The sequence below is a fragment of the Dipodomys spectabilis genome, unplaced genomic scaffold (genome assembly GCF_019054845.1).
Source record: "Dipodomys spectabilis isolate Male_0828 unplaced genomic scaffold, ASM1905484v1 ptg000125l, whole genome shotgun sequence".
Taxonomy (NCBI): domain Eukaryota; kingdom Metazoa; phylum Chordata; class Mammalia; order Rodentia; family Heteromyidae; genus Dipodomys; species Dipodomys spectabilis.
In genome coordinates, this window is record NW_024870802.1 from 15,541,303 (window position 1) to 15,565,141 (window position 23,839).

Below are 23,839 nucleotides of genomic sequence, written 5' to 3' on the forward strand. Positions count from 1 at the left end.
GGGCTTGGGCGCTGTCCCTGCTGTCCCTGCGCTCTTCAGCTCAAGGCGAATGCTCTACCGCTTGAGCCACAGCGCCAGCTCCGGTTTTCCGGTGGTTTATTGGAGATGAGTCTCACAGACTTTTCTACCCGGGCTGGCTTTGAACCGTGAACCTCAGATCTCAGCCTCCGGAGTAGCTAGGATTGCAGGCGTGAGCCACCAGCGCCCGGCTACATAATGCAACTTGATCCATGTCATCTCTCCCATCTTTCCTCCTCTGCCCCCTCAGGAAAAAATGTGAGCATGGGCTGTGAATTTCTAACTTGATCCCCAAAGTCGGCCTGAAGCCAAAGCTCGATCCACAGGAGAGAAACATTTCCCCGGCGGTCTCGGGGCTAGGCGCTCTCCCGCCCACACTTCCTTTCCTGCGAGGGCTAAGAGCCACCAATGCTGGGTAGGTATTTGAATCGACCAATAATATCACGGACCTGTTAAAGTTGAGGCGGGACATTTGAATTATCCAGTCACATCAGAGGTGCGGAAGCACCTTAGCCAATCCAAAAGCGTGGAGGCGGAGTCTGAGCCGGGGGGCGGTGAAAGGGGCTGCTGACGAAGATGGCGGCAGAAGCGCTGGGCGAAGGGGAGGTGCCAGCCCGGGACTCCAGCCGGAGGTGAGCCAAGTTCTTGGTCCAGCTGCCTAGGAAACGAGGCTGTGGGCCGGTCGCGCTGCCGCCCTCGCCTTGAGTCACAGAGACCCACGGGGCTGAACTTTGTTCCTTCCTCCCCTCATCGCGCGGGCGGCGGCCGACGGCCGAGGCGCGTTAGTGGGTTCCCGCGGCGTCGGCTGCAAACCCACCAATCGGGGGTGGCGGCGCTGCGGGCCTCGGAGGTCTGCGGGGGGATCTGCGGGGAGGTCACGGGGAGATCTGCGGGGGGATCTGCGGGGAGGCTGGGCCACTGAAGCCCAGCGCTGTTAGCCAGGTCCCCCGCGTCACACAGCGTGCATATCAGTCACCTCTGGTAGGAGCAAGGAACTGGAGGATCGGTTCGTAATGGATGTGCGTCCTGGGCCCGGCTCGAGAACCCCTCCGCCGCCAGCTGTAAGCCGGTCTCGTCTGTGCCCGTGCCCCGGATGCCAACTTCAGAAAAGTCAGGATGGAACGAGACAGCCGGTTCAGAGTGCCCAGTACTGAGCCTTGCGGATGAGCATCACTCCATGTGTGGTTTTCTTTTTCCTACCCCAGCCAAAGAACAGATCCCAAGTCGGGTGCCAGTGGCTCACGCCTGTAGTCCTAGCTGTTCAGGAGGCTGAGGTCGGAGTCCCGGTCGCTGTTGGAAGCCAGCCAGGCCAGGAAAGTCGATGAGACAGACAGACTCCAGTTAACGGGAAGTGGAGCTGTGGCTTAGTGGAGTGCAAATCTACACACACAGAGACACGCACAGAGAATATCCCAGGGCTCTGAAGTCCAGGGAATTATGACTTCGTGTGTGTGTGTGTGTGTGTGTGTGTGTGTGTGTGTGTGTGTGTGTGTCAGTCGTGGAGCATGAACTCGGCCTGAGCACTGTCCCTAAGCTCTTTTGCACAAGGCTAGCACTATACTTGAGCCACAGCTGTACTTCTGGTTTTTAGGTGTCCCCTTGGAGGTATGACTCTTACAGATTTTCCTACCCAGGCTGGCTTTGAACCAGGATACTCACATCTCAGCCTCCTGAGTAGCTAGGATACAAGTGCAAGCCACCGACACCTGGCTAATGCTACTTTTTTTTGTCGGTGCTGGGGTTTGAACTCAGGGCCTGAAGGCCATCTCTGAGTTCTTTCGCTCAGGGCTAGCTCTACCACTTTAAACCACTGTGCAACTTCCGGTTTTCTGGTGGCTAGCTGGAGATAAGAGTCTCATGGTCTTTCTTTTCCTGGGCTGGCTTTGAGCTATGATCTTCAGATTCAGCCTCTTGAGTAGCTAGGATTACAGGTGTGAGCCACTGCCACCCGACTTAATATCACTGTTTTTGAGGAGTAAATAGTTTTAATGTATATAAAATAAAGATCCCTAATTTTTTTTCTTTCAGTATAGGGTCTTACTGTGAATGTAGCCCAGGCTAGTTTTGGGTTCACTATCCTCCAGCATCCTATAGAATGTTCTCCAAATAGGGAATTTTGATTTATGTTCCTAATGTGATTAATTTCTTTCCCAGTGTTCATCAGCTTGGAAGAGAAAATTTAAGAAAGCTGTCAGCAACAAAATTAATGCGACTTCTGTGTGTGTGTGTGTGTGTGTGTGTGTGTGTGTGTGAGAGAGAGAGAGAGAGAGAGAGAGAGAGAGAAGAGAGAGAGAGAGAGAGAGAGGGCTTTATATGTGTCGGTACTAGGGCTTGAACTCAAGACCTTGGACCTTTTGCTTGGCTTTTTTGCTCACAACTGGCTCTCTACCACTTGAGCCAGATCTCTAATCCTAGCATTTTTCTTTTTTTGTTTTTGTTTTTGGTCGGTCGTGCAGCTTGAACTCCAGGCCTGGGCGCTGTCCCTCAGCTCTTCAGCTCAAGGCTAGCGCTCTACCACTTGAGCCACAGCACCATTTCTGGCTTTTTCTGCTTATGTGGTGCTGAGGAATCGAACCCAGGACCTCATGCATGTAAGGCAAGCACTCTACCACTGAGCCACCTTCCCAACCCCCCTAGCATTTTTCTGGCTAATTGGAACCATTATTCTTAGATCTGAGCCTCCCAAGTAGCCATCATTAAAAACAGTAGCTACCAATGCCTCACAATACAAATTAGTTTGACACCAAAAGAATAGTAGTTACCAAGTAAATGGCCAATAAATGGGCATTATTTATACTCTCAGAAGTATAATAATTTCCCTGTTTGAGAATATTACATTGTTACTCTATAAAGCAAAATCTTAGGTTTCCAATAATATTTAGATAAGCTGTCAAGAATTCTTTCACCTATATTTTGCAAATTTATTTCACGTTGCTAGAGTACCTTGAAATTATTTTAAGTTGAGAGCAACCATAGGGAAGTAATATACTTAGCAGACTGTTGGAATCTAAATTCAAGATAGGTCCGTCTTACCAAAACCTAAGACAGTGCTTCCTAAGGGCATACCTTAGAGTGTAAATGTTTTAAGATATTTATCCAAGAAATTAGATACTGTTCTCTGAAGTCTCGTAGTACAACTTATCAACTTTGGACTCTTAACTAGTATTTGAAACAAGCTGCCAGCCTGGATATATGGGGCCTCTTTTGTTCTTCCTATGTATGGTGTTCATGATGTCAATTTAAATTTGATTTTTAGAGAGAAGAATATAGCAGTCTTTTATTTGATACTTGTATATATTCTTTAGCTAATGTAATAGTTCCCTGAAAAGTAATGTATTTAAAGCCATATTTTAGAGCCTTTTAGAACTGAAAAGCACATAAGAGAGTGGATACTTCTCTAAGTTAGTGCTAAGTTAGGCAGACAACTTGAATGTAGCGCATATTTTGATAGATGCTGTCAAGGTGTGGTACTTGGAGAACAAATCAAAGTTAAGCAATTCACCAAGGAGGAAATATTTAGTTTTGTGGGGATACAATTTGGCCAATAGTCAGTCAAGAGATACATCTGCAGGATGGACGATTTTTTCACTGTCTTGAATTTTGCAGATTCATGGGTTCACCATGTCTTGAATGCACTTGCATTTCTTTTTCCTTTCTTTTTTTTTTTTTTTTTCATTGATTTTTCAGCGGTGGCAACTGTTTCTTGTCCTTTTACCAAGCAAATGGCTTTACGTGTAGAGTACCCTCTAGTGGTAAAAGTAATAATTGTAGACTATAAATAGGTCATAAAAATTATTCTTAGCTGGGCGCCTGAATGCTTCATACCTGTAATCCTAGCTACTTAGGAGGTTGGGATCTGAGGATCATGGTTCGAAGCCAGCCTAGGGTAGGAAAGTCCGTAAGACTCTGATCTCCAATTAATTACCAGAAAAGCCAAATGTGGAGCTGTGACTTAAGTGGTAGAATGCTAGCCTTGAGTAAGAATGCTCCAGCACAGCACTAAGGCCCTGAGTTAAATCTTTATCGCCGATGTCCTCATCCTCATGCCCGTCCCCCTCCCCCCCTCCTCTCCTCCTCCTCCTCCTCCTTCTTTCTGATCCTTGGGCTTGAACTCAGAGGCTGGACACTGTCCTTGAGCTTCTCTGTGCTCAAGGCAAGCACTCTACCACTTGAGCCACGGTGCCACTTCCAGCTTTTTCTGTGTATGTGGTGCTGAGGATTCAAACCCAGGACTTTATGCATGCTAGGCAAGCACTCTACCACTAAGCCAATTCCCAGCCCTCCTTATTCTTTTTGAGAGGTCTTGTCTCTGTGATTTTTTTTTTTTTGGTGCTAAATCCCTGGAGTCCTTCCTATCTCTGTTACTTTGGGGCATGCTCTATATCTGGCTACTTAGTCTGACAATATCTATGTTTGTTGTTGTTGTTGTTGTGGTATAAGGAATTCAACCCAGTACCTTAGGTATGTCAGGCACAAGTGGTCTATGACTGAGCCACATCTCCATCAGTACAAAAACTTTCATAATACTTTTTTTTTGTCAGTCGTGGGGCCTGAACTCTGGGCCTTTGTTCAAGGCTAGTGCTCTACCACTTGAGCCATACCTCCACTTCGGCTTTTTGGTACTTCCTTGGAGATAAGAGTCTCATGGACTTTTCTGCCCCATCTGGCTTTGAGCTACAATCTTTGTATTTCAGCTCCTGAGTAGCTAGGATTATAGGTATGAACCACTGACACCTGGACTAACTTACCAAAGTTAACACAAGAGGAAATAGAATGTGATAGTCCTATGACACAAAATAAATATGTAATGAGGAAAAAAAAATTCACAAAGAAAACTAGGTCTAGGTGGCTTCTGTGGATACTCCAAACATTTAAAAAAGTAATAAAACCAATCACCAAAGTAAAAATAGAATTAACATAAATACTAATAGTTTTCTAATCTGTCTTGTTTTTTACTAAGGTTTTAGAGTTATTTGTTTATTTTGAGTGAGTAGTATGTTCATATGAATGAAAGTGTAGGGAGGAGGATTGGATGGTAGTTTAGTAGTAGGCCTCTTGCCTGAATTATGTGAAGCTCTGAGTTTGATCCAGGACTGAAAAACAAGAAGAAAAACAAGTCCCCTAAAATATACAGTGAAAAAGAAAAAGCTCTTTTTTCCTCCTGTTTTTTTTTTCATTCAGTTCCCTCTTCAGAAGCATGTGACTTCATTTTTTGAAAATTTTGTTTATAATGTCATTTGTTATATGGAAATTTAAGATTGTGTGTGTGTGTGTGTGTGTGTGTGTGTGTGTGTGTTTATGTATGTATGTATGTATGTGTGTACTGGGGTTTGAACTCAGGGCCTAGGAAGTGCCCTTGGATATTTTTTTTTCCTCAAGATGAATGCTCTACCACTTGATTCACAGATACTTCTGGCTTTTAAGGTAAGAGTTTTATAGACTTTCCTGACTGGGCTGGCTTTGAACTGTGATGCTCAGATCTCAGCCTCCTGAGTAGCTAGGGATTATAGGCTTGAACCATTGGTGCCCAGCTTAAAAAAATATTTTAATGTAGATAAATTTATCAACTTTGTTAATTGGGTTTTTTTTGGTCGGTCATGGGGCTTGAACTCTAGGCCTGGGTGCTGTTCCTCAGCTCTTCAGCTCAAGGCTAGCACTCTACCTCTTGAGCCACAGTGCCACTTCTGATTTCTGGTGGTTTATTGGAGATAAGAGTCTCACAGGACTTTCCTGCCCCGGCTGGCTTTGAGCTTCGATCCTCAGATCTCAGCCTCCTGAGTAGCTAGGATTACAGATGTGAACCACTGATGCCCAGCTGTGAATTGTGTTTTTTATGTCTTATTAAAACAACAACAACAACAAAAACACCTTAAATACTGTATTCAGGGCTTCGGGGGTATCTCAGTGATAGAGTGCTTAGCATGCAGAAAGCCCTGAGTTTGATACTCAGCACTGAAAAAAATCAAACCCCTAATTTTTTTTTTTTTTGGTCGGTCGCAAGGCTTGAGCTCTGGGCTTGGGCGCTGTCCCTGTGCTCTTCAGCTCAAGGCAAGCACTCTACTGCTTGAGCCACAGCACCACTTCCAGTTTTCTAGTGGTTTATTGGAGATAGGAGTTTCACGGAGTTTCCTGCCCGGGCTGGCTTTGAACTGTGATCCTCAGATCTCAGCCTCCTGAATAGCTAAGATTACAGGCGTGAGCCACCGGCGCCCCGCTCAAATCCCTAAATTGTAAATGTTTTCTTTTTCTTTTTTTTTGTTGTTGTCAGTTATAGGACTTGAACTCAGGGCCTGGGTGCTGTCCCTGAGCTTTTTTGTTCAAGGCTAGTGCTGTAACACTTTGAGTCATAGCTTTATTTCTGGTTTTCTGGTGAAGTGGTACTGTGGCTCAAGTGGTAGAGTGTTAGTCTTGAACAAAAATCAGCTTTGGGACAGTGCCCAGGCTCAGAGTTCAAGCCCCAGGACTGCAAGAGAGAGAGAGAGACAGAGACAGAGACAGAGACAGAGACACACACACACACACACACACACACACACACACACACACACACACACACACACACACACACACGGGGAGAAAGAGGGGGGAGAGGAAGAGGGATAAGGAGAAAGGGAGAGGGAGAGAGACAAAGAGAGAGAGAAAGAAAGAGAGAGAGAAAATCTCAGGGACTTCCCTGCCTGGGCTGCCTTTGAATCACAATCCTCAGATCATAGTCTCCTGAGTATCTAGGATTACAGGTGTGAGCCCACCAGTGCCCGGCCTGTAAATACTTTCTTTCTTATTTTTTTTTTTTTGGTCCAGTCGTGGGGCCTGAACTCTGGGCCTGGGCGCTGTCCCTCAGCTCTTCAGCTCAAGGCTAGCGCTCTACCACTTGAGCCACAGCGCCACTTCTGGCTTTTTTCTTTTTGCTTATGTGGTGCTGAGGAATTGAACCCAGGGCCTCATGCATGCAAGGCAAGTGCTCTACCACTGAGCCACCTTCCCAGCCCCTGTAAATATTTTCTAACCTTTGAATCTCCATGTTTATATCTCTTTTTGGTTTGGAATTCATTTTCTTGTGTATGATGTGAAGTAGGGAGCATACTTCCCCCCAAGTAAAGTATTCACCCTTATGCTTAACTCATCTTGCATAGCGTACAGCAGTGATAGAAATCCACTGTTGAGCTTCATGTATGTGTTGTAGAATACCATTAACTGTTCTAGTTTTTACTTGTGTTTGCGCCTACTTGTAGGAAAGTGCTCAGAGTTCTAATAAGTACTTCTTTTCAGAGCCCATAATGTGTCCTTGTGTCTTGTAACATGTCTGGAATTTGTGTAGGCTCTGCTGGGGCAGGGAAAGGAGAGTTTCTTTGTCACACAAACAAGGACAAAGCTTTTTCCTGTCTCTTCGATTTACCAATGCCTCATCAGAAGCTTTCAGCATTTATGTAAGAAATTTATTTTATTGGACTTGAGAAAATTTAACAAGTTGTTTTAAATATGATAGAGTAGGAAATTGTATTTACTTAATTGTAGTGTTTTTTTCCCCTTTAGTCTTTTAAGTCTTTTAAATGTCTAAGCTGTTTCTTGTATTGTATATTCTTTGGGAAAAGATTAATGTTGATTTTGTGATATGGGAATAACAATAACAACAAGCCCCGTTATAGTGGGCTTTTCCATCATTTATTTTCCATTTTCTGTCATTTTCAGTCATTTTCATCTTGTAGACATTTGTACCAGATGCTCTACTCAGAAAAAGTGAGGAAAAGACTTAAAAAAGCCATCACTTAAGAAAAATTAAAGTGTGGCATACTGAAGTGAATCAGCATGGCAGGGAACGGGGAAGCAGAGGAGAAAAGAAATGAGATTGCTATGTGTTACTTTTATTTTAGACTTTTAAGGTATGTTCTTTTCTTCTACTCCTTATAGATAGCAGAGGCAGCCTTACCTTGAAGGTATTTATTTTTTTTTACTTGTTTAGGGTATTTAGGAGAAGTTTGTAGAGGTGATAGCCAGGTAGGAAGTATTCTGTTCAGAAACACTAGCTAGGAGCTTTGTCCTTTAGTTCCTTTCCCAGTTGTGTGTTTGATCTAGTTTAGTACTGAAAGAGTCCATTATGATTTTAAAAAAAAATCTTAGAATCTTAATTGTGTTCTAGACTTAAAAAAAATAAATCTATTAGCATGATGTGTTATATGTGTTTCTACTTCAGGAATATAATAGAGGCTGTTCATGCACAATAATATATTAGAACTAGATTAATCTGAAATAAGTTATTCACAGAAGGATTGAGTTCCATAAAATGATTAGTTTAGGTACAATAAATTCTACTTTGTTGTTGTTGTAATAGTCCTTTTCTGGCTTTCTAAAGAGGTGATAATTTCTTATTGGCAGTGATTATAAATAATAGATCTATCTGTATTGACTTTTGGTTCTTTTGTTTTTTATTTTGCCAGTACTGAAGTTTGAATTCAGGGCTTGGGTGTTGTTTCTTACCTTTTTTGCTCAAAAGCTGTCACTCTACCACTTGAGCCCACAGCTCTGTTACCATCTTTTTGGTGGTTAACTGGAGATGAGATTCTCACAAGATTTCCTCCCTGGGCTGGTTTCCGACCTTGATCCTCAGATCTTAGCCTCCTGACTAGCTAGGATTATAGGGGTAAGCCACTGGCACTCAGCTTGACTTTGTTTTTACCTGAAATAAACTGACATTTGAAAAAGAGGTGTGTGTGTGTGTGTGTGTGTGTGTGTGTGTGTGTGCACGTGCATGCGTGTGTGTCTGTCTGTCTGTCCTAGAACTTGAACTCAGAGCTGGGGGTGCTGTCCCTGAGCTTTTATACTCAAGGCTAGTGCTCTATCACTTGAGTCACAGCTCCAATTCTGACTTTTTTGGTGGCTAATTGGAGATAAGAGTCTCACAGACTTTCTTGTCCAGGCTGGCTTCAAACTGCCATCTTCAGAGTGCAGCTTCCTGAGTAGCTAGGATTACAGGTGTGAGGTACCAGTGCCCGGCCAAAACAGACTCTTGTCAAAGACTTTAGAGAAAATTGCTTCTTATTCTAATTGCTTTATATTATCATTGACTTCTTTAAGTTTACACAGAGAAATAATATCCTAGTGTGTAAAAAGGTTGAGGAGACAACCATTCTGTGCAGTGACTTTTTGCCTTGAGAACCACACATTCATAGTTTTAAATTTTTGTGTGGTTTTATTATAATGCATTATAATTTTAGAGAAAAGAATCTAGTTAAACAACCAACTGATATTTGGATTATTAATAATTCTACAATAACTTTTTTAAGGGAACAGAAATGAACTCTGAAATTTTCCTGTGCCTGTTTTCATTGTATTATCATTGAAAATTACTCATGTAGTATTGGCAGAGTGTCTTGTTGGTTTGTTTCATATTTTAGGGTATCACTTTGCCTGGAACAGTACTTTGATACGTAAGGTATAGTAGATGACTTTTTATTTTTTGTCGGTTGTGAGGCCTGAACTCTGGGTCTGGGCGCTTTCCCTCAGCTCTTCAGCTCCAGGCTAGCACTCTACCACTTGAGCCACAGAGCCACTTCCGGCTTTTTCTGCTTATATGGTGCTGAGGAATCAAACCCAGGGCCTCATGCATGCAAGGCAAGCACTCTACCACTGAGCCACCTTCCCAGCCCCTCGCACATGAGTTTTAAGTTGTGATTGTTTTTATTGTGAAATGTTTGGATGAGTCAGGTGAATTTGCTTGACTTAAATGTGCTTACTTGTCCTTTCTGATTTGTGTTGTATCTATTATATAGTAAGTGTTAAAACAGCTGTTATAGTTCATTGATGATGGGTACAAACAATGATGTATCTGCTGTAAGAGATGGAATAATACAGTTCTTTATAAAGAATCATGTATTAGAACTAAAAAAAATCTGGGTACTGGTAGCTCACACCTGTAATCTAGCTACTCAGGAGGCCGAGATCTGTGGATCATGGGTCAAAGCCAGTCTGGTGAGGAAAGTTTGTGAGACTCTTATCTCCAATTAACCACCAAAGAGCCAGAATTAGAGCTATGGCTCAAGTAGTAGAGCTTTAGCATTGAGCAAAAGAAGCTTAGGAACAGGGCCTAATTAAGTCCCAAGACTGGTACTTAAAAAAAAAAAAAGTAAAAAGGAGTCCTAGTAGTCATGCACTGGGGAAAAAAATATTTCTTAGATTTAAAAGAGCTTTTTGAGCTGGGTGCTGGTGGCTCACACCTGTAATCCTAGCTACTCAGGAGGCTGAGATCTGAGGATTTTGGTTCAAAGCCAGCCTGGGCAGGAAACCCCGTGAGACTCCAATAAGCCATTAGAAAACCAGAAGTGGTGCTCTGGCTCAAGCGGTAGAATGCTGGCCTTGAGCTGAAGAATTGAGGAGTGTAGTCCAATGTAACATGGGAGTGGAAAGCCTGAGATCAGGAACCTTGCAGCAAAGGCAGATGATGCATGGATCAGAAGTCACCAGAATTGAGAGTTTTCAAATAAAACAGGGATGGGGATACAGCTCAGCAGTAGAGCTTGTGCCTAACATGCATGAGGCCTGGGTTTGATCCTGAGCATCACAAAGTAATTAAATAAGTAAAATCTATTTATAGACATGGGCAAAACAGAATTGCTATCCATTTTATGTACCTGTGTCTTCTGTTCTCTGAAAGCTTCTTGATTACGAGGAACAGAATCCAAGGGCAGCTGCCTCAATTAGAGGAATATGATTGTAAGAAAGCCTCTGCCCCTGTGTGGACCCAGTAACCAATGAACCCATTGTGTAAAGCCAGGGAAAAAACCCACACATACATGATCTCTTCAAAGATTCTTCTGTTTCATTTTTTTCCAGTGATGCCATCTGTAGTTTTGTTATCTGCAATAATTCTTCCCTTCGAGGTCAGCCAATTATCTTCAATCCTGACTTTTTTGTGGAGAAGCTCCGACATGAGAAACCTGAGGTGTTCACTGAGTTGGTGGTCAGCAATATCACAAGACTTATCGATTTACCCGGAACTGAGCTGGCTCAGCTGATGGGAGAAGTGGACCTTAAGTTGCCTGGTGGGGCTGGTCCTGCAACAGGATTCTTCCGGTCTCTGATGACTCTCAAGCGGAAGGGTAGGAGATGTATTTGTGACGCGTGGACCTGTCCCACTATTACCTACCTTCCCTCTTGACATTGCACATTCACTGAGAGTTTTGATCACCCTAAAACAGTTTTGGGGCATTTCCCCCATTTTTATTAGTAGAATCTTAGGTAATAAAAAGTTAAAAAAAAAAAAAAAGAAAAAAGAAAAAAACGGGTTGGGAATGTGGCTTAGTAGTAGAGTGCTTGCCTAGCCTGCATGAAGCCCTAGGTTCAATTCCTCAGTACCACTGACACAGAAAAAGCTGGAAGTGGCACTGTGGTTCAAGTGCTAGACTTGAACAAAAGAAGTTCACGGATAGTGCCCAGGCCCTGAGTTCAAGCCCTAGGACTGACAAAAAAAAAAAAGATGCTAATCTCTTCTTAGTACTCAGGATTGAACTCGGGGCCTCACTCACGCTAGGCCACTGAGCTATATTCTTAGCCTCTAAACTTTTTTTTTGTCAGTTGTGGGTCTTGAACTTTGGGCCTAGGCATTGTCCCTCAGCTCTTCAGCTCAAAGCTAGCACTCTACCACTTGAGCCATAGCATCACTTCTGGTTTTCTGGTGGTTTATTGAAGATAAGAGTCTCACGGACTTTCCTGCCCTGGCTGGCTTTGAACCATGATCCCCAGATCTCAGCCTTCTTAGTAGTATAGATTGCAGGCGTGAGCCACCGGTGCCTTGCCTGAACATTTTTTTTTTTTTTGGTTGTGGGGCCTGAACTCTGGGCCTGGGTGCTGTCCCTGAGCTGTTCAGCTCAAGGGTAGTGCTCTACCACTTGAGCCACGCGCCATTTCTGGCTTTTTCTGCTTATGTAGTGCTGAGGAATTGAACCCAGTGCCTCATGCATACAAAGCAAGCACTCTACCACTGAGCCACCTTCCCAGCCCCTGGACATTTTTTTTGTATTGCACTAGTTTTCAGATATTTTCATGCTTTTATAGGGCAGATTCCTGCCCTATAAAAGAGCACTACTTTTGATAAGAGATCCTATTTTATTTTACTAAATATAAGGAAATAATTAAGGTAGAAAAATAGTTTTAGCATAAACAGATCAGATCTTGTACCAACTCCAGTGGATAATCAGTTATAATTTGATAGTCATGGCTCAAGTTCTTTTTTTTTTTTTTTGTCGGTCATGGGGCCTGAACTTTGGGCCTGGGTGCTGCCCCTCAGCTCTTCAGCTCGAGGCTAGCACGTTACCACTTGAGCCACAGTGCCACTTCTGGGTTTTTTTTTCTGCTTATGTGGTGCTTAGGAATCGAACTCAGGGCCTCATGCATACAAGGCATGCACTGTACCACTGAGCCATCTTCCCAGCCCTCAAGTTCTTTTTTTGTAGGTGTCGGTCTTGGGGCTTGAACTCAGGGTCTGGTAATGTCCTTGAACTTTAGTGCTCAAGGCTAGTGCTCTATCAGTTGAGCTATAGCTCCACTTCTGGCTTTTACTGGTTAATTAGAGATAAGCATTTGCAGGCTTTCCAGCCTGGGCTGGCTTTGAACCACAGTCCTCATATCTTAGCCTCCAGAGTAGTTGAGATTACAGGTATGAGCTCCTGGCCCCTGGCTTTTTTTTTTTTTTTTTTGTCGGTTGTGGGGCTTGAACTCTGGGCCTGGGCGCTGTCCCTCAGCTCTTCAGCTCAAGGCGAGCGCTCTACCACTTGAGCTACAGCGCCACTTCTGGTTTTGTGGTGGTTTATTGGAGATAGGAGTCTCATGGTCTCTCCTGCCCGGGCTGGCTTTGAACCGCGATCCTCAGATCTCAGCCTCCTGAGTAGCTAGGATTACAGGTGTGAGCCACCAGCACCCGGCTGGCCCCTGGCTTTTAAGTTCCTTTTTGTTTAATTTTAGATTGTCACTAAGCTAGCCATTATTACTTAAATAAGCAAATGGTAGCTGGCACTGGTAGATCACATCTGTAATCTTAACTGTTTTGAAGGCTGAGATCTGGGACTCAGGTTCAAAGCCAGCCTGGGCAGGAAAGCCTGTGAGACTTAGATTAACTACCAAAAAGCTAAAAGTGGAGGTGTGATTCAAGTGGTAGAGCACCAGTCTTTATTGAAAAAGCTCAGGGATACACCCAGGTCCTGTGTTTAAACCCCCAATAAATATCAATACCAGCATGTGTTGGTAAAATGGTAAGATGTTGTTTTCCTTCCCTCCCTCCCTCCTTCCCTCCCTCCTTCCTTCCAGTATTGAACTTGGAAAGAGTTGATTGACAGTTGTTCTAATTGAATTTCCTGGTTATTAGTGCTAAGGTTTTAAAAATTAAAAAAAAAATTAACAATATACAGAGGAGTTAATGTGATATTTGCATGTATGTGCATAATATGCTTTGATTAAATTCTTCCCATCTATATTAGTGTTTCTTCCCTGGTTCCTACTTCTTCCCCAGTGCTAAGTAAGGTGTTTGTTACTGACCTTAGGAAAACATTTGATGAACTGTGAAATAGGGGGAATTGTTTTAAGTAAAATGGCTTTGTACTGTTTGTATAAAATATAGTCCTGTCCTGTTACATGTTTTTTTCAGAAAAAGGAGTGGTATTTGGATCTCCACTGACTGAAGAAGGCATTGCCCAAATATACCAATTGATTGAATATCTTCACAAAAGTAAGACAGTTTGTAGTTTGAATATCTTTATAAAAGGCATTAGTTTGTTGACCTATGTTTAATGAGGAATTATCAATTTTCCATTGATTGCTAATAGCTTTGAGTTAGTAGTTGCCATTTAACTATCATCAAAGGAAGTAACCAATGATGTTAATTTCACATGGCAGATTTTTTTTTTGTTTTGTTTTTTTTTTCATGATGGGGCTTGAACTCAGGACCTCTGTGCTGTCCCTGAGCAATTTTTGCTGAAGGCTAGCATGCTACCACTTCATGCCACAGATCCACTTCTAGTTTTCTAGTGGTTAGTTGAAGATAATAGCCTCATGGACTTTTCTGCTGGACTGGCTTCAAATTTGGATCCTCAGATCTTAACCTCCTGAGTAGCTAGGATTACAGGTGTGAGCCACAAACACTCAGCTTGTATATATATGTATACATAAAAATTAGTGTCTAGAAAATTACATTTATCCCTTAAGTAAAACAATTATGGAGCTGGGTGCCAGTGGCTCACGCCTGTAATCTTAGCTACTCAGGAGGCTGAGATCTGAGGATCACAGTTCAAAGCCAGCCCGGGCAGGAAAGTCCGTGAGAATCTTATCTCCAATAAACCACTAGAAAACTGGAAGTAGGGCTGTGACTTAAGCGGTAGAGTGCTCACCTTGAGCTGAAGAGTGCAGGGACAGCGCCCAGGTCCAGAGTTCAAGCCCCACGACCGACAAAAAAAACGACAATTACGGAAAAATTTGGTGTGTATAGAATCATGACATTTATTCAAGGGAACATGATCTCTAAAATTCTGTGATGAACATACTTTTAGTTATGTCATCTGTGCCTGGCAAAACCTCCTTTTTAAAAGCTTTGTAGGCTGGGCACTGGTGGGTCACACCTGTCTGTAATTCTAACTACTCAAGAGGCTAAGATTTGAAGATGAAGGTTCAAAGCCAGCCTCGACAAAAAAGACCATAAGAGTCTCATCAAAAAGCCGAAGTCTTATCTCCAATAACTACCAAGACAAAAATGGAGCCATGTCTCAAGTTATGGAGTGCTAGCCTTGAGCAAAATAGCTAAGGGACAGCACTCAGGTTCTGAATTCAAGCCCTACTACCATCCCCAAAATAAATAAATAAATAAAGTCTTTGCAAAGGATATTTAAGGGAAGAGTAGTATGTTAATTACATCTTCTCTCTTTTGTTTTTTTCCCTGTCCTCTGTTTTTTTCCATGCTAAGCAGATTTGCGAGTAGAGGGTTTGTTTAGAGTACCAGGCAATAGTGTTCGACAGCAGATTTTAAGAGATGCTCTCAATAATGGAACTGATATTGACTTGGAATCAGGGGAATTTCACTCAAATGATGTTGCCACCTTGCTGAAGATATTTCTAGGAGAGTTACCGGAGCCCTTACTGACACATAAACATTTCAATGCACATCTCAAAATTGCTGGTGAGTATAGGAAGGAGGACATTTAACTATTTCAATTTAGTAAAATCTTCTGGAATTTTCTGTGACTCATGGAAATTTTTTTTTTTTCTTTTTTGCAAGTTCTGGGGCTTGAACTCAGGGTCCTGGGCACCGTCCCTGAGCTTCATTTGCTCAAGGCTAGCACTCTACCACTTGAACCAAAGTGCCACTTCTGCCTTTTTCTGTTTATGTGATAGTGGCACTCTACCACTAGGCCACATTCCCAGCTCCCAGAAATACTTTTTTTTTTGTCTTCATGGGGCTTGAACTCAGGGCCTGGGCACTGTCACTGAGCTTTTTTGTTCAAGCCAGGTGCTCTACCACCTGAGCCACAGCTCCACTTCGGGCTTTTTGCTAGTTGGAGATGAGTCTTATAGACTTTTCTGCCTGGGCTGGGTTTAAACCTTAATCCTTAGATCTCAGTCTCCTGAGTAGCTAGGATTACAGGTGTAAACTACTGGCATCTGGCTTCAAATGTCTTCCTTGATAAATAAATGTTTATTAAGACAAAGGGCTGACTAGGGCCAGTTATTATTTATTTTTGTATCCCTGATGGACCCTATTATAGGCCTTTGGACATTTTAATTGCTCAATGAATGTATGCTTTTGGATTGGTTGGCTTCATAGGATTCATACCTCAAATGTTATAGGTTTGATGCATTTGTCTTAGTTTGAGACTTTTGCTAAATATTTCTAATGGAGAGATGATTTCTACATTTGGAAATTAGTTTTTAAAAAGATTTTGTTCTCTGAGTAGGCAATACATTACTATGATTTACAGTTTCAAAAGCTTCAGAGAAAAGCCAGATGCTGGTGGCTCAGACCTGTAATCCTAGCTATTCAGGAAGTTAAGATCTGAGAATCATGATTCAAAGCCAGCAGGAATATCTGTTGAGAATTTTCTTTTTTGGTCTGTCATGGGGCTTGAACTCTGGGTCTGGGCACTGTCCCTCAGCTCTTCAGCTCAGAGTGAGTGCTCTACCACTTGAGCCACAGTGCCACTTCTGGTTTTCTAGTGGTTAACTGGAGATAAGAGTTTCAACGATTCCTGCCCAGGCTGGCTTTGAACCGAGATCCTCAGATCTCAGCCTCTTGAGTAGCTAGGATTACAGGTCTGAGCCACCAGCGCCAGGCGAGACTCTTTTCTTTAACTACCAAAAAACCATAAGGAGAACCCAGTGCTGGTGGCTCACACCTGTAATCCTAGCTACTCAGGAGGTTGAGATCTGAAAATATGGTTCAAAGCCAGGCTGGACAGGAAAGTCTGTTAACCTCCAGTTAACTCACCAGAGAACCGGAAGTGGTTTTGTGGCTCAAGTAGTAGAGCACTCGCTTTGAGATGAAGAGCTGAGGGACAGTGCCCAGGCCCAGAATTCAATCCCATGACCAACAAAAAAACAAAACAAAAAGTGACAAAAAAGCCATAAGTGGAGCTGGCAAAAAAAAAAAAAGAAAAAGAAAAAGAAATCAACATTACTTGTCTCTGGGCAAAGAACTGGGTGCCAGAGAATAGAGTGGGGAAGAAGTTTTTCATTTTATATTCTCTGAACCTTTTTTTAGTGTGTGCCAGTTCTGGAGCTTGACCTTAGGGCCTGGGCACTGTCCCTGAGCTTCTTCTGCTCAAGGCTACCACTCTACCACTTGAGCCATAGCACCACTTCTGGTTTTCTAGTGGTTAATTAGAGATAGATTCTTATGAACTTTCCTGCCTGGGCAGACTTTGAATAATCCTCAGATCTCAGCCCTCTTGAGTAGCTAGGATTACAGGGTGAACCTCCAGTGCCCAGCTTTAATGGTCTGCTTTTTTTTTGGGGGGGGGGGCCCAACCTGGGGCTTGAACTCAGGGCCTGGGCACTGACCCTAAGATTCTTTTGCTCAAGCTAGCACTCTACCACTTGAGCCACAGTGTCACTTCTGGCTTTTTCTGTGTTTTTGGTACCGAGGAATGGAACCCAGGGCTTCATGCATGCTAGGCGAGCATTTTGCCACCAAGCCACCTTCCCAGCCCTAATGGTCCATTTTTATCTCATCAGTAGTTTTGTTCTTTGTGCTGTGTGGTTTTCTTTTTCTTTCCCTTTTTTTCTCTTTTCTTTTCTTCCTTTCTGTGCCATTGGAGCTTGAATTTTTTTCCCCCCTCATCTCTGTTCTTTAGCATTCGACTTATGCCTCCACTTTTAGATCTTTGTTGATTAATAGGAGATAAGAGTCTCTCATTTGTCTGTCTGGGCTGGTCTCCTGAAAAGCTAGGATTAGAGCCATTAGTTACCATTGCCTGGCTTGAGAATGTTTTTCTCTTTTCTTTCCCTCTTTTCCTTCCTCCCCTCTCTTCTATGTATGAGCTCTGTCTCTCTCCACCTTCCAGGGAATTGAACTCAAGGCACATTCTAGAGTGTTATTAGATTTTTATGTTTAACACATTTCTGCCTTTCTGCTTTTGGTATGAATTGAAGGGAGGAGAACAGTATGGCATGGAGGGTTTGTTGTTATTTTTTCCTTATTCCTTACGAGTAATTCGTTTTGTTTTTAAGATTTGATGCAGTTTGATGATAAAGGAAACAAGACCAATGTACCAGATAAGGAGCGGCAAATTGAGGCTCTTCAGTTGCTTTTCCTCATTCTCCCTCCACCCAATCGTAACTTGTTGAAGTTATTGCTTGATCTCCTGTACCAGACAGCAAAAAAACAAGATAAGAATAAGATGTCTGCCTATAACCTTGCTCTTATGTTTGCGCCACATGTCCTATGGCCAAAAAATGTGAGTGTTGAGGGGAAGAGCAAAGATTGCTTTGTTTTCTTGGGCTGGGCCTCATCCTTGGTGAGGCTATCAAGGTCCAAGGTCTAGTCTTTAGCTTTATGAGGTCAGGAACTTCCTTTATTAGTTCATTCTGGAGCCATTAAACCCAAGGGGCCAGCTCCTCTAACTTTTCTTATAAATCGTTCTTTATAAACCTGCATGGCAACTGAAATTACAGCTACTAAGTAAACTAGAATACTCATTTTGATGAATTAGTAATGACTTTATTTATTTTTAGCAGTAAATCCTTCTTGGGAAATCAAATGAATTCCTGAAGATTGAATGATAAATTTAGGATAGAGCTGTGTGACCTTATGGATTAGTATCATCAACCTTTCTTTTTTTTTGGGTGCGGGGGGGTCCAGTTGTGGGGCTTGAACTCTGGGCCTGGGCACTGTCCCTTAGCTCTTCAGTTCAAGGATAGCACTCTACCACTTGAGCCACAGCTCCACTTCCGGCTTTTTTCTTTTGCTTATGTGGTGCTGAGGAATCGAACCCAGGACCTCATGCATGCAAGGCAAGTGCTCTACCACTGAGCCACCTTCCCAGCCCTATCATCAACCTTTATAGGAGAGACAGATAGATCAGTTTTACCTTGTCCTAACTTTTGTCTTATACATGCAGTTTTCTTGGATAAAGTTAGTTTGAATGGGCTTTTTGTTACTGAGACTATGATACTATCAGTGACTCACATGAAAATAAATTAGTCTTTTTTGTTTTCTTCAGTGCTGAGGTTTGAATTCAGATACAGATTGTGGTCTCTGTCCATTTTGAATATAAGACTAGATCTCTCTCTCTCTCTCTCTCTCTCTCTTTTTTTTTTTTTTTTTACTTATACTGGGGCCTGAACTAATGGCCTTAAGTTCTTACTTTGCTTTTCCTACTCAAGCTGGTAATGCTCTACTACTTAAGCCACATCTCCACTTCTGGCTTTTTGGTAGTTAATTGTAGATAAGTCTTTCATAGACTTTTCTGCCTGGGCTGGCTTTGAAGCTTGATCCTCAGACCTTAGCCTGGTGAGTAGCTAGGATTACAGGCATGAGCCACTAGTGCCCAGTCATGACCCACCAATGCCTAGTCCTAGACTATATTTTGTTTAGGAATATTGCCTACTTGATAAGTTCTCAAGGATTTCCTGGTCACATCCACTAGAAACCTGCTAACCCAGAATCTACTCATATTTAGAGTTACTTTTGTTAGGGACAGAAATAATTGCACATTTCAAAGAACAAGCTTATTGGTAAGTAGTCCCAGCTCTTACTGTTCTTCATTTGCTTTCTTTTCCTCTGGGTAGGTCACTGCAAATGACCTTCAGGAGAATATTACAAAGTTAAACAATGGGATGGCTTTTATGATCAAACACTCTCAGAAACTTTTTAAGGTAGGTACAGGCAGTTCCGTTGGTGACAAGACAAGGAGGGTAGAGAGCAGAGTGGGATTCTAAATAAAAAGACAGGATATAACTAGAAATGTAAACTAGAATGGGACAGTGGCAAAACTCTCCCAGGGGGGAGGACTGAGCTGAGGAAATACCTGTCCTCTGGGTAATTGAGTCATTTCATTAAAGTCTGTACTTGCTGGCAGCTGCTAGTTTTAGCCTGCTTGTTTCCTGCCAGTCTAATTTTGAGGGTCTGACAAGCCCCCTTTATTCCGTCCCCTTCAGCTCAAATAGTGTTTCTGTCATGGTAATTTTCTCAAGAACTTTGTGGGTTTTCTGTGTATTTCAGAGTTTATTCTGTTAGACAAAAGCCATATATATATATTTATTTATTTATTTATTGCAGATAAATCTACTATCTTATTTGCTGAGAAGGTTGAGGGCAATCTCTTTAAGCTTCCTGAGGCCCTGTGGTTCAATGGAGAACATCTCAGAGACATGTTCTTACCTTTAAAAGGGTTTTATGAGGCCAGGTGCTGGCTGGCAGCTCATGCCTGTAAGCATCCCTACTCAGGCTGAGATCTGAGGATTGCAGTTTGAAGTCAGCCTGGGCAAGAAAGTCCATAAGACTCTTGTCTTGAATTAACTACCAGAAAACCGAAAGTGGAGCTGTGTTCACAGTGGTAGAGTGCAAGCCTTGAGTGAAAAAGCCCAGGGTCGTTGTTCAGGCTGAGTTCAAGCCCCACAACTGACCAAAAAAAAAAAAAAAAAAGGAAGGATTTTGTGTAGCTGAAATACTCTTTTGATATTTCTGGGGTTGTTAGAAAAACTTGTGCAGTCATATCCTGGCCTTTAAAATGCTCCTTGATAGTCTCTTGCCATCTAGAAAGGCTGAGAACTTTAAAGATCATCTACTACTAGTACCTTTTTCTTGTGGTAAAATACTTACAAAATTTACCACTTTTAAATGATTCTATTAACTACTTTTTTTTTTTTGGTCAGTCATGGTGCCTGAACTCTGTTCCTCAGCTTTTCACTTAAGGCTAGTGCTCTACCACTTAAGCCACAGCGCATATCTGGCTTTTTCTGCTTATGTGGTGCTAAGGAATTGAACCCAGGGCTTCATGCATGCAAGGCAAGCACTCTACCACTGAGCCACCTTCCCAGTGCCCTATTAACTACTTTAAAAAAAATGTTGTTTTTAAATGTTAACCTTTTGTTTTTGGTTGTTGTTGGTTGTGGGGCTTGAACTCAGGGCCTGGGCACTGTCCCTGAAATCTTTTGAGGCTCATGGTTATTTCTCTACCACTTTGAGCCATAGCTCCACTTTAGTTTTCTGGTGGTTAATTGAATATGAATCTCACAGACTTTTCTGCCCAGGCTGGCTTTGAACTGTGATCCTCAGATCTCAATCTCGTGAGTAGCTAGGATTACAGGCATGAGCCACCTGTGCCCAGCTAATGTTAACCACTTAAAAATGTCAAATTGTTATTATAAAGGTGATGTACATATAAAGGTGATGTACAGAGGAGACATAGTCACATAAGTCAAGTAGGGTACATTTTTTTTTTTTTTGGCGGTCATGGGGCCTGAACTCTGGGCCTGGGCACTGTCCCTCAGCTCTTCAGCTCAAGGCTTGCACTTTACTACTTGAGCCAAGGACCACTTCCAGCTTTTTCTGCTTATGTGGTGCTGAGGAATCAAACCCAGGGCCTCATGCATGCAAGGCAAACACTCTACCACTGAGCCACCTACCCAGCCCTTGGGTACATTTCCTTCTTTCTTTCTTTCTTTCTTTCTTCCTTTTCTTTCTTTCTAACCTACCTTCCATCCTTCCTTCCTACCTTCCTTCCTTCCTTCCTTCCTTTCTTTTTCTTTCTTTCTTTCTCTGTCTGTGTTTTTTTGCCAGTCATAGGTCTTGAACTTAGGGCCTGGTCACTGTCCCTGAGTTTCTTTGTCTCAAGGCTAATACTCTACCACTTGAGCCACAGAACCACTTGTGGCTTTTTCTGTTTATGTGGTACTGAGAAATCAAATGTAGGGCTTGATGTATACTTAGGTAAGCACTCTGCCACTAAGCCACATTCCCAGATCCTCACTATTCTGGTTTCTATAAATTTGATTAAATACTTTATGTAAGTGAAGCCATATATGTCTTTTAAAAAATTAACATATTGGGCTGGGGGTTTAGCTCAGTGGAAGAGTACCTGCCTGGTGAGTGCAAGGCCCTGAGTTTGGTCCTCAGTCTGGGATGAAAAAAAAATTAACATTATTTATACAAGGATATTTCAATATGATACTTCAATACATGCATATATAATCTACCATATCAAACTTTTAGGTCAAGCCAGGCGCAGCTGGCTTATGCCTGTAATTCTAGCCACTCAGGAGGCTGAGATCTGAGGATCACAGTTCAAAGCCAGCCTGGGCAAGAAAGTCCATGAGACTCTTATCTCCATTTAACCACCTGAAAACCAGAAGTGGTGCTGTGGCTCAAGTGGTAGAGCCTTGAGCTGAAGAGCTGAGGGACAGTGCTTAGGCCCAGAATTCAAGCCCCACAACCCACAAAAACCAAACAAACTTTTAGATCAATTTCAACAGGATTCCTGTTATATTTTCTTTCTTTCTTTTTCCAGCCCTGAAGTTTGAACTCAGGGCCTGAGCACTCCTGAGTTTCTTTTTGCTCAAGGCTAGTACTCTACCACTTGAACCACAGAGCTAGTTTGGGCTTTTTATGTTTATGTGGTGCTGAGGAATCGAACCCAGGGCTTCATGCGTGCTAGGCAAGCAGTTTACAACTAAGCCACGTTCCCAGCCCTCCTGTTATATTTTCTTTTTTTTTTTTTTTTTTTGGGCCCGGTCGTGGGGCCTGGGCGCTGTCCCTCAGCTCTTTAGCTCAAGGCTAGCGCTCTACCACTTGAGCCACAGCGCCACTTCCGGCTTTTTTCTTTTTGCTTATGTGGTGCTGAGGAATTGAACCCAGGGCCTCGAGCATGCAGGGCAAGCGCTCTACCACTGAGCCACCTTCTCAGCCCAAAGATTTTCTTTTTTTTTTTTGGTCCGGTCGTGGGGCCTGAACTCTGGGCCTGGGCACTGTCCCTCAGCTCTTCAGCTCAAGGCTAGTGCTCTGCCACTTGAGCCACAGCGCCACTTCTGGCTTTTTTCTTTTTGCTTATGTGGTGCTGAGGAATCAAACCCAGGGCCTCAGGCATGCAAGGCAAGCGCTCTACCACTGAGCCACCTTCCCAGCCCCCTCCTGTTATATTTTCATACACACATAGAAAGTACTTTAGTCGTATTTGCCATCTCCTTGTACCTGGCATTGCGTAAAAGTCCAGGGTCATTCAGGCTTCCTAGCACTGTTGATGTTGTCTACTTCTTGAAAATTACTTTAGTATGTATGATAGGTTTGTTCTGGGCTGCCTATCTCATTGGTGTATATATGTCTTCATACCAGAACTACAATGATGTGATTACTTAGTTTCATAGCAGTTTTGAAATCAGGAAATGTCAGTCTTCTAACTTTGTTATTTTCCTCACTGTTTTGACTGTTCAGAGTCCCTTGAGATTCTATATCGATTTTAGGCTGAGACCTGAAGGATCATGATTTGCAATCATCTGGATTTACCGTTAAAGGGGAAGAATTCCAGCTATGATCTTAGCAAGATTTGGGTTCAAGTCCTGATATTGGCCCCCCAAAAAAAAACAAAAACAAAAATGCAACCCCAAACAGAAACAACTATATTGGTGTCTTCTCACAGTTTTTTCTTTTTTTATTTTAATATGTTTTTATTGTAAAAATACTGTACAGAGGGGTTACAGTTACATGAGCAAGGTAATGAGTACATTTCCTATCAAGCATTGTTGCTTCCTCCTTTGTTTTTCCCCTACCATCCCTTCCCTCCCACCCCCCACAACTACACTCTTCCCTCTACCCCCTCACATTTTTTCTATCAGATTCATTGAGAAATCTATTTGGTGACAAGAGAAAGGAAGCTATAGAGTAGGTCTTTTGAACAATACTTTGCTTTTCCAGAGTAATATACTTGTCAGGTCCTACTAGCCATTGAGTCATGGTTTTCTTTTATGTCCTGCCCAGGCTCCTGCTTATATTCGTGAATGTGCCAGGTTGCACTATCTGAGCTCCAGAAATCAAGTCTCAAAGGTAAGAATAGGAAATTGTTTGTAACCCAAACATGGAAATAGTTGATGTTAGTGAAGTTTTAAAACAAAGCATAACATCAGAGTAAAGCCATTTTTTAAACAGCCAATGTTTTTTTTTTTTTTTGGGAGGGGGGGGTCCGGTCGTGGGGCCTGAACTCTGGGCCTGGGCGCTGTCCCTCAGCTCTTCAGCTCAAGGCTAGCGCTCTACCACTTGAGCCACAGCACCTCTTCCCGCTTTTTTCTTTTTGCTTATGAGGTGCTGAGGAATCGAACCCAGGGCCTCAAGCATGCAAGGCAAGCGCTCTACCACTGA

General features: G+C 42.7%; 1 protein-coding gene across 1 annotated transcript in view; it reads left to right on the forward strand.

The window, feature by feature from the left end:
* Positions 1–580: 580 nt before the first annotated feature.
* Positions 581–23,839, forward strand: part of Arhgap19 (Rho GTPase activating protein 19) — a 41,545-nt gene continuing 18,286 nt past the window's right edge. Inside the window, exons 1-7 of the mRNA XM_042689595.1 lie at positions 581–650; positions 10,846–11,111; positions 13,652–13,732; positions 14,963–15,172; positions 17,719–17,945; positions 19,279–19,365; positions 23,462–23,527. Coding sequence (XP_042545529.1) covers positions 595–650; positions 10,846–11,111; positions 13,652–13,732; positions 14,963–15,172; positions 17,719–17,945; positions 19,279–19,365; positions 23,462–23,527 — 993 coding nt within the window. The 5' untranslated portion in view covers positions 581–594. The remainder of the gene's footprint in view (positions 651–10,845; positions 11,112–13,651; positions 13,733–14,962; positions 15,173–17,718; positions 17,946–19,278; positions 19,366–23,461; positions 23,528–23,839) is intronic.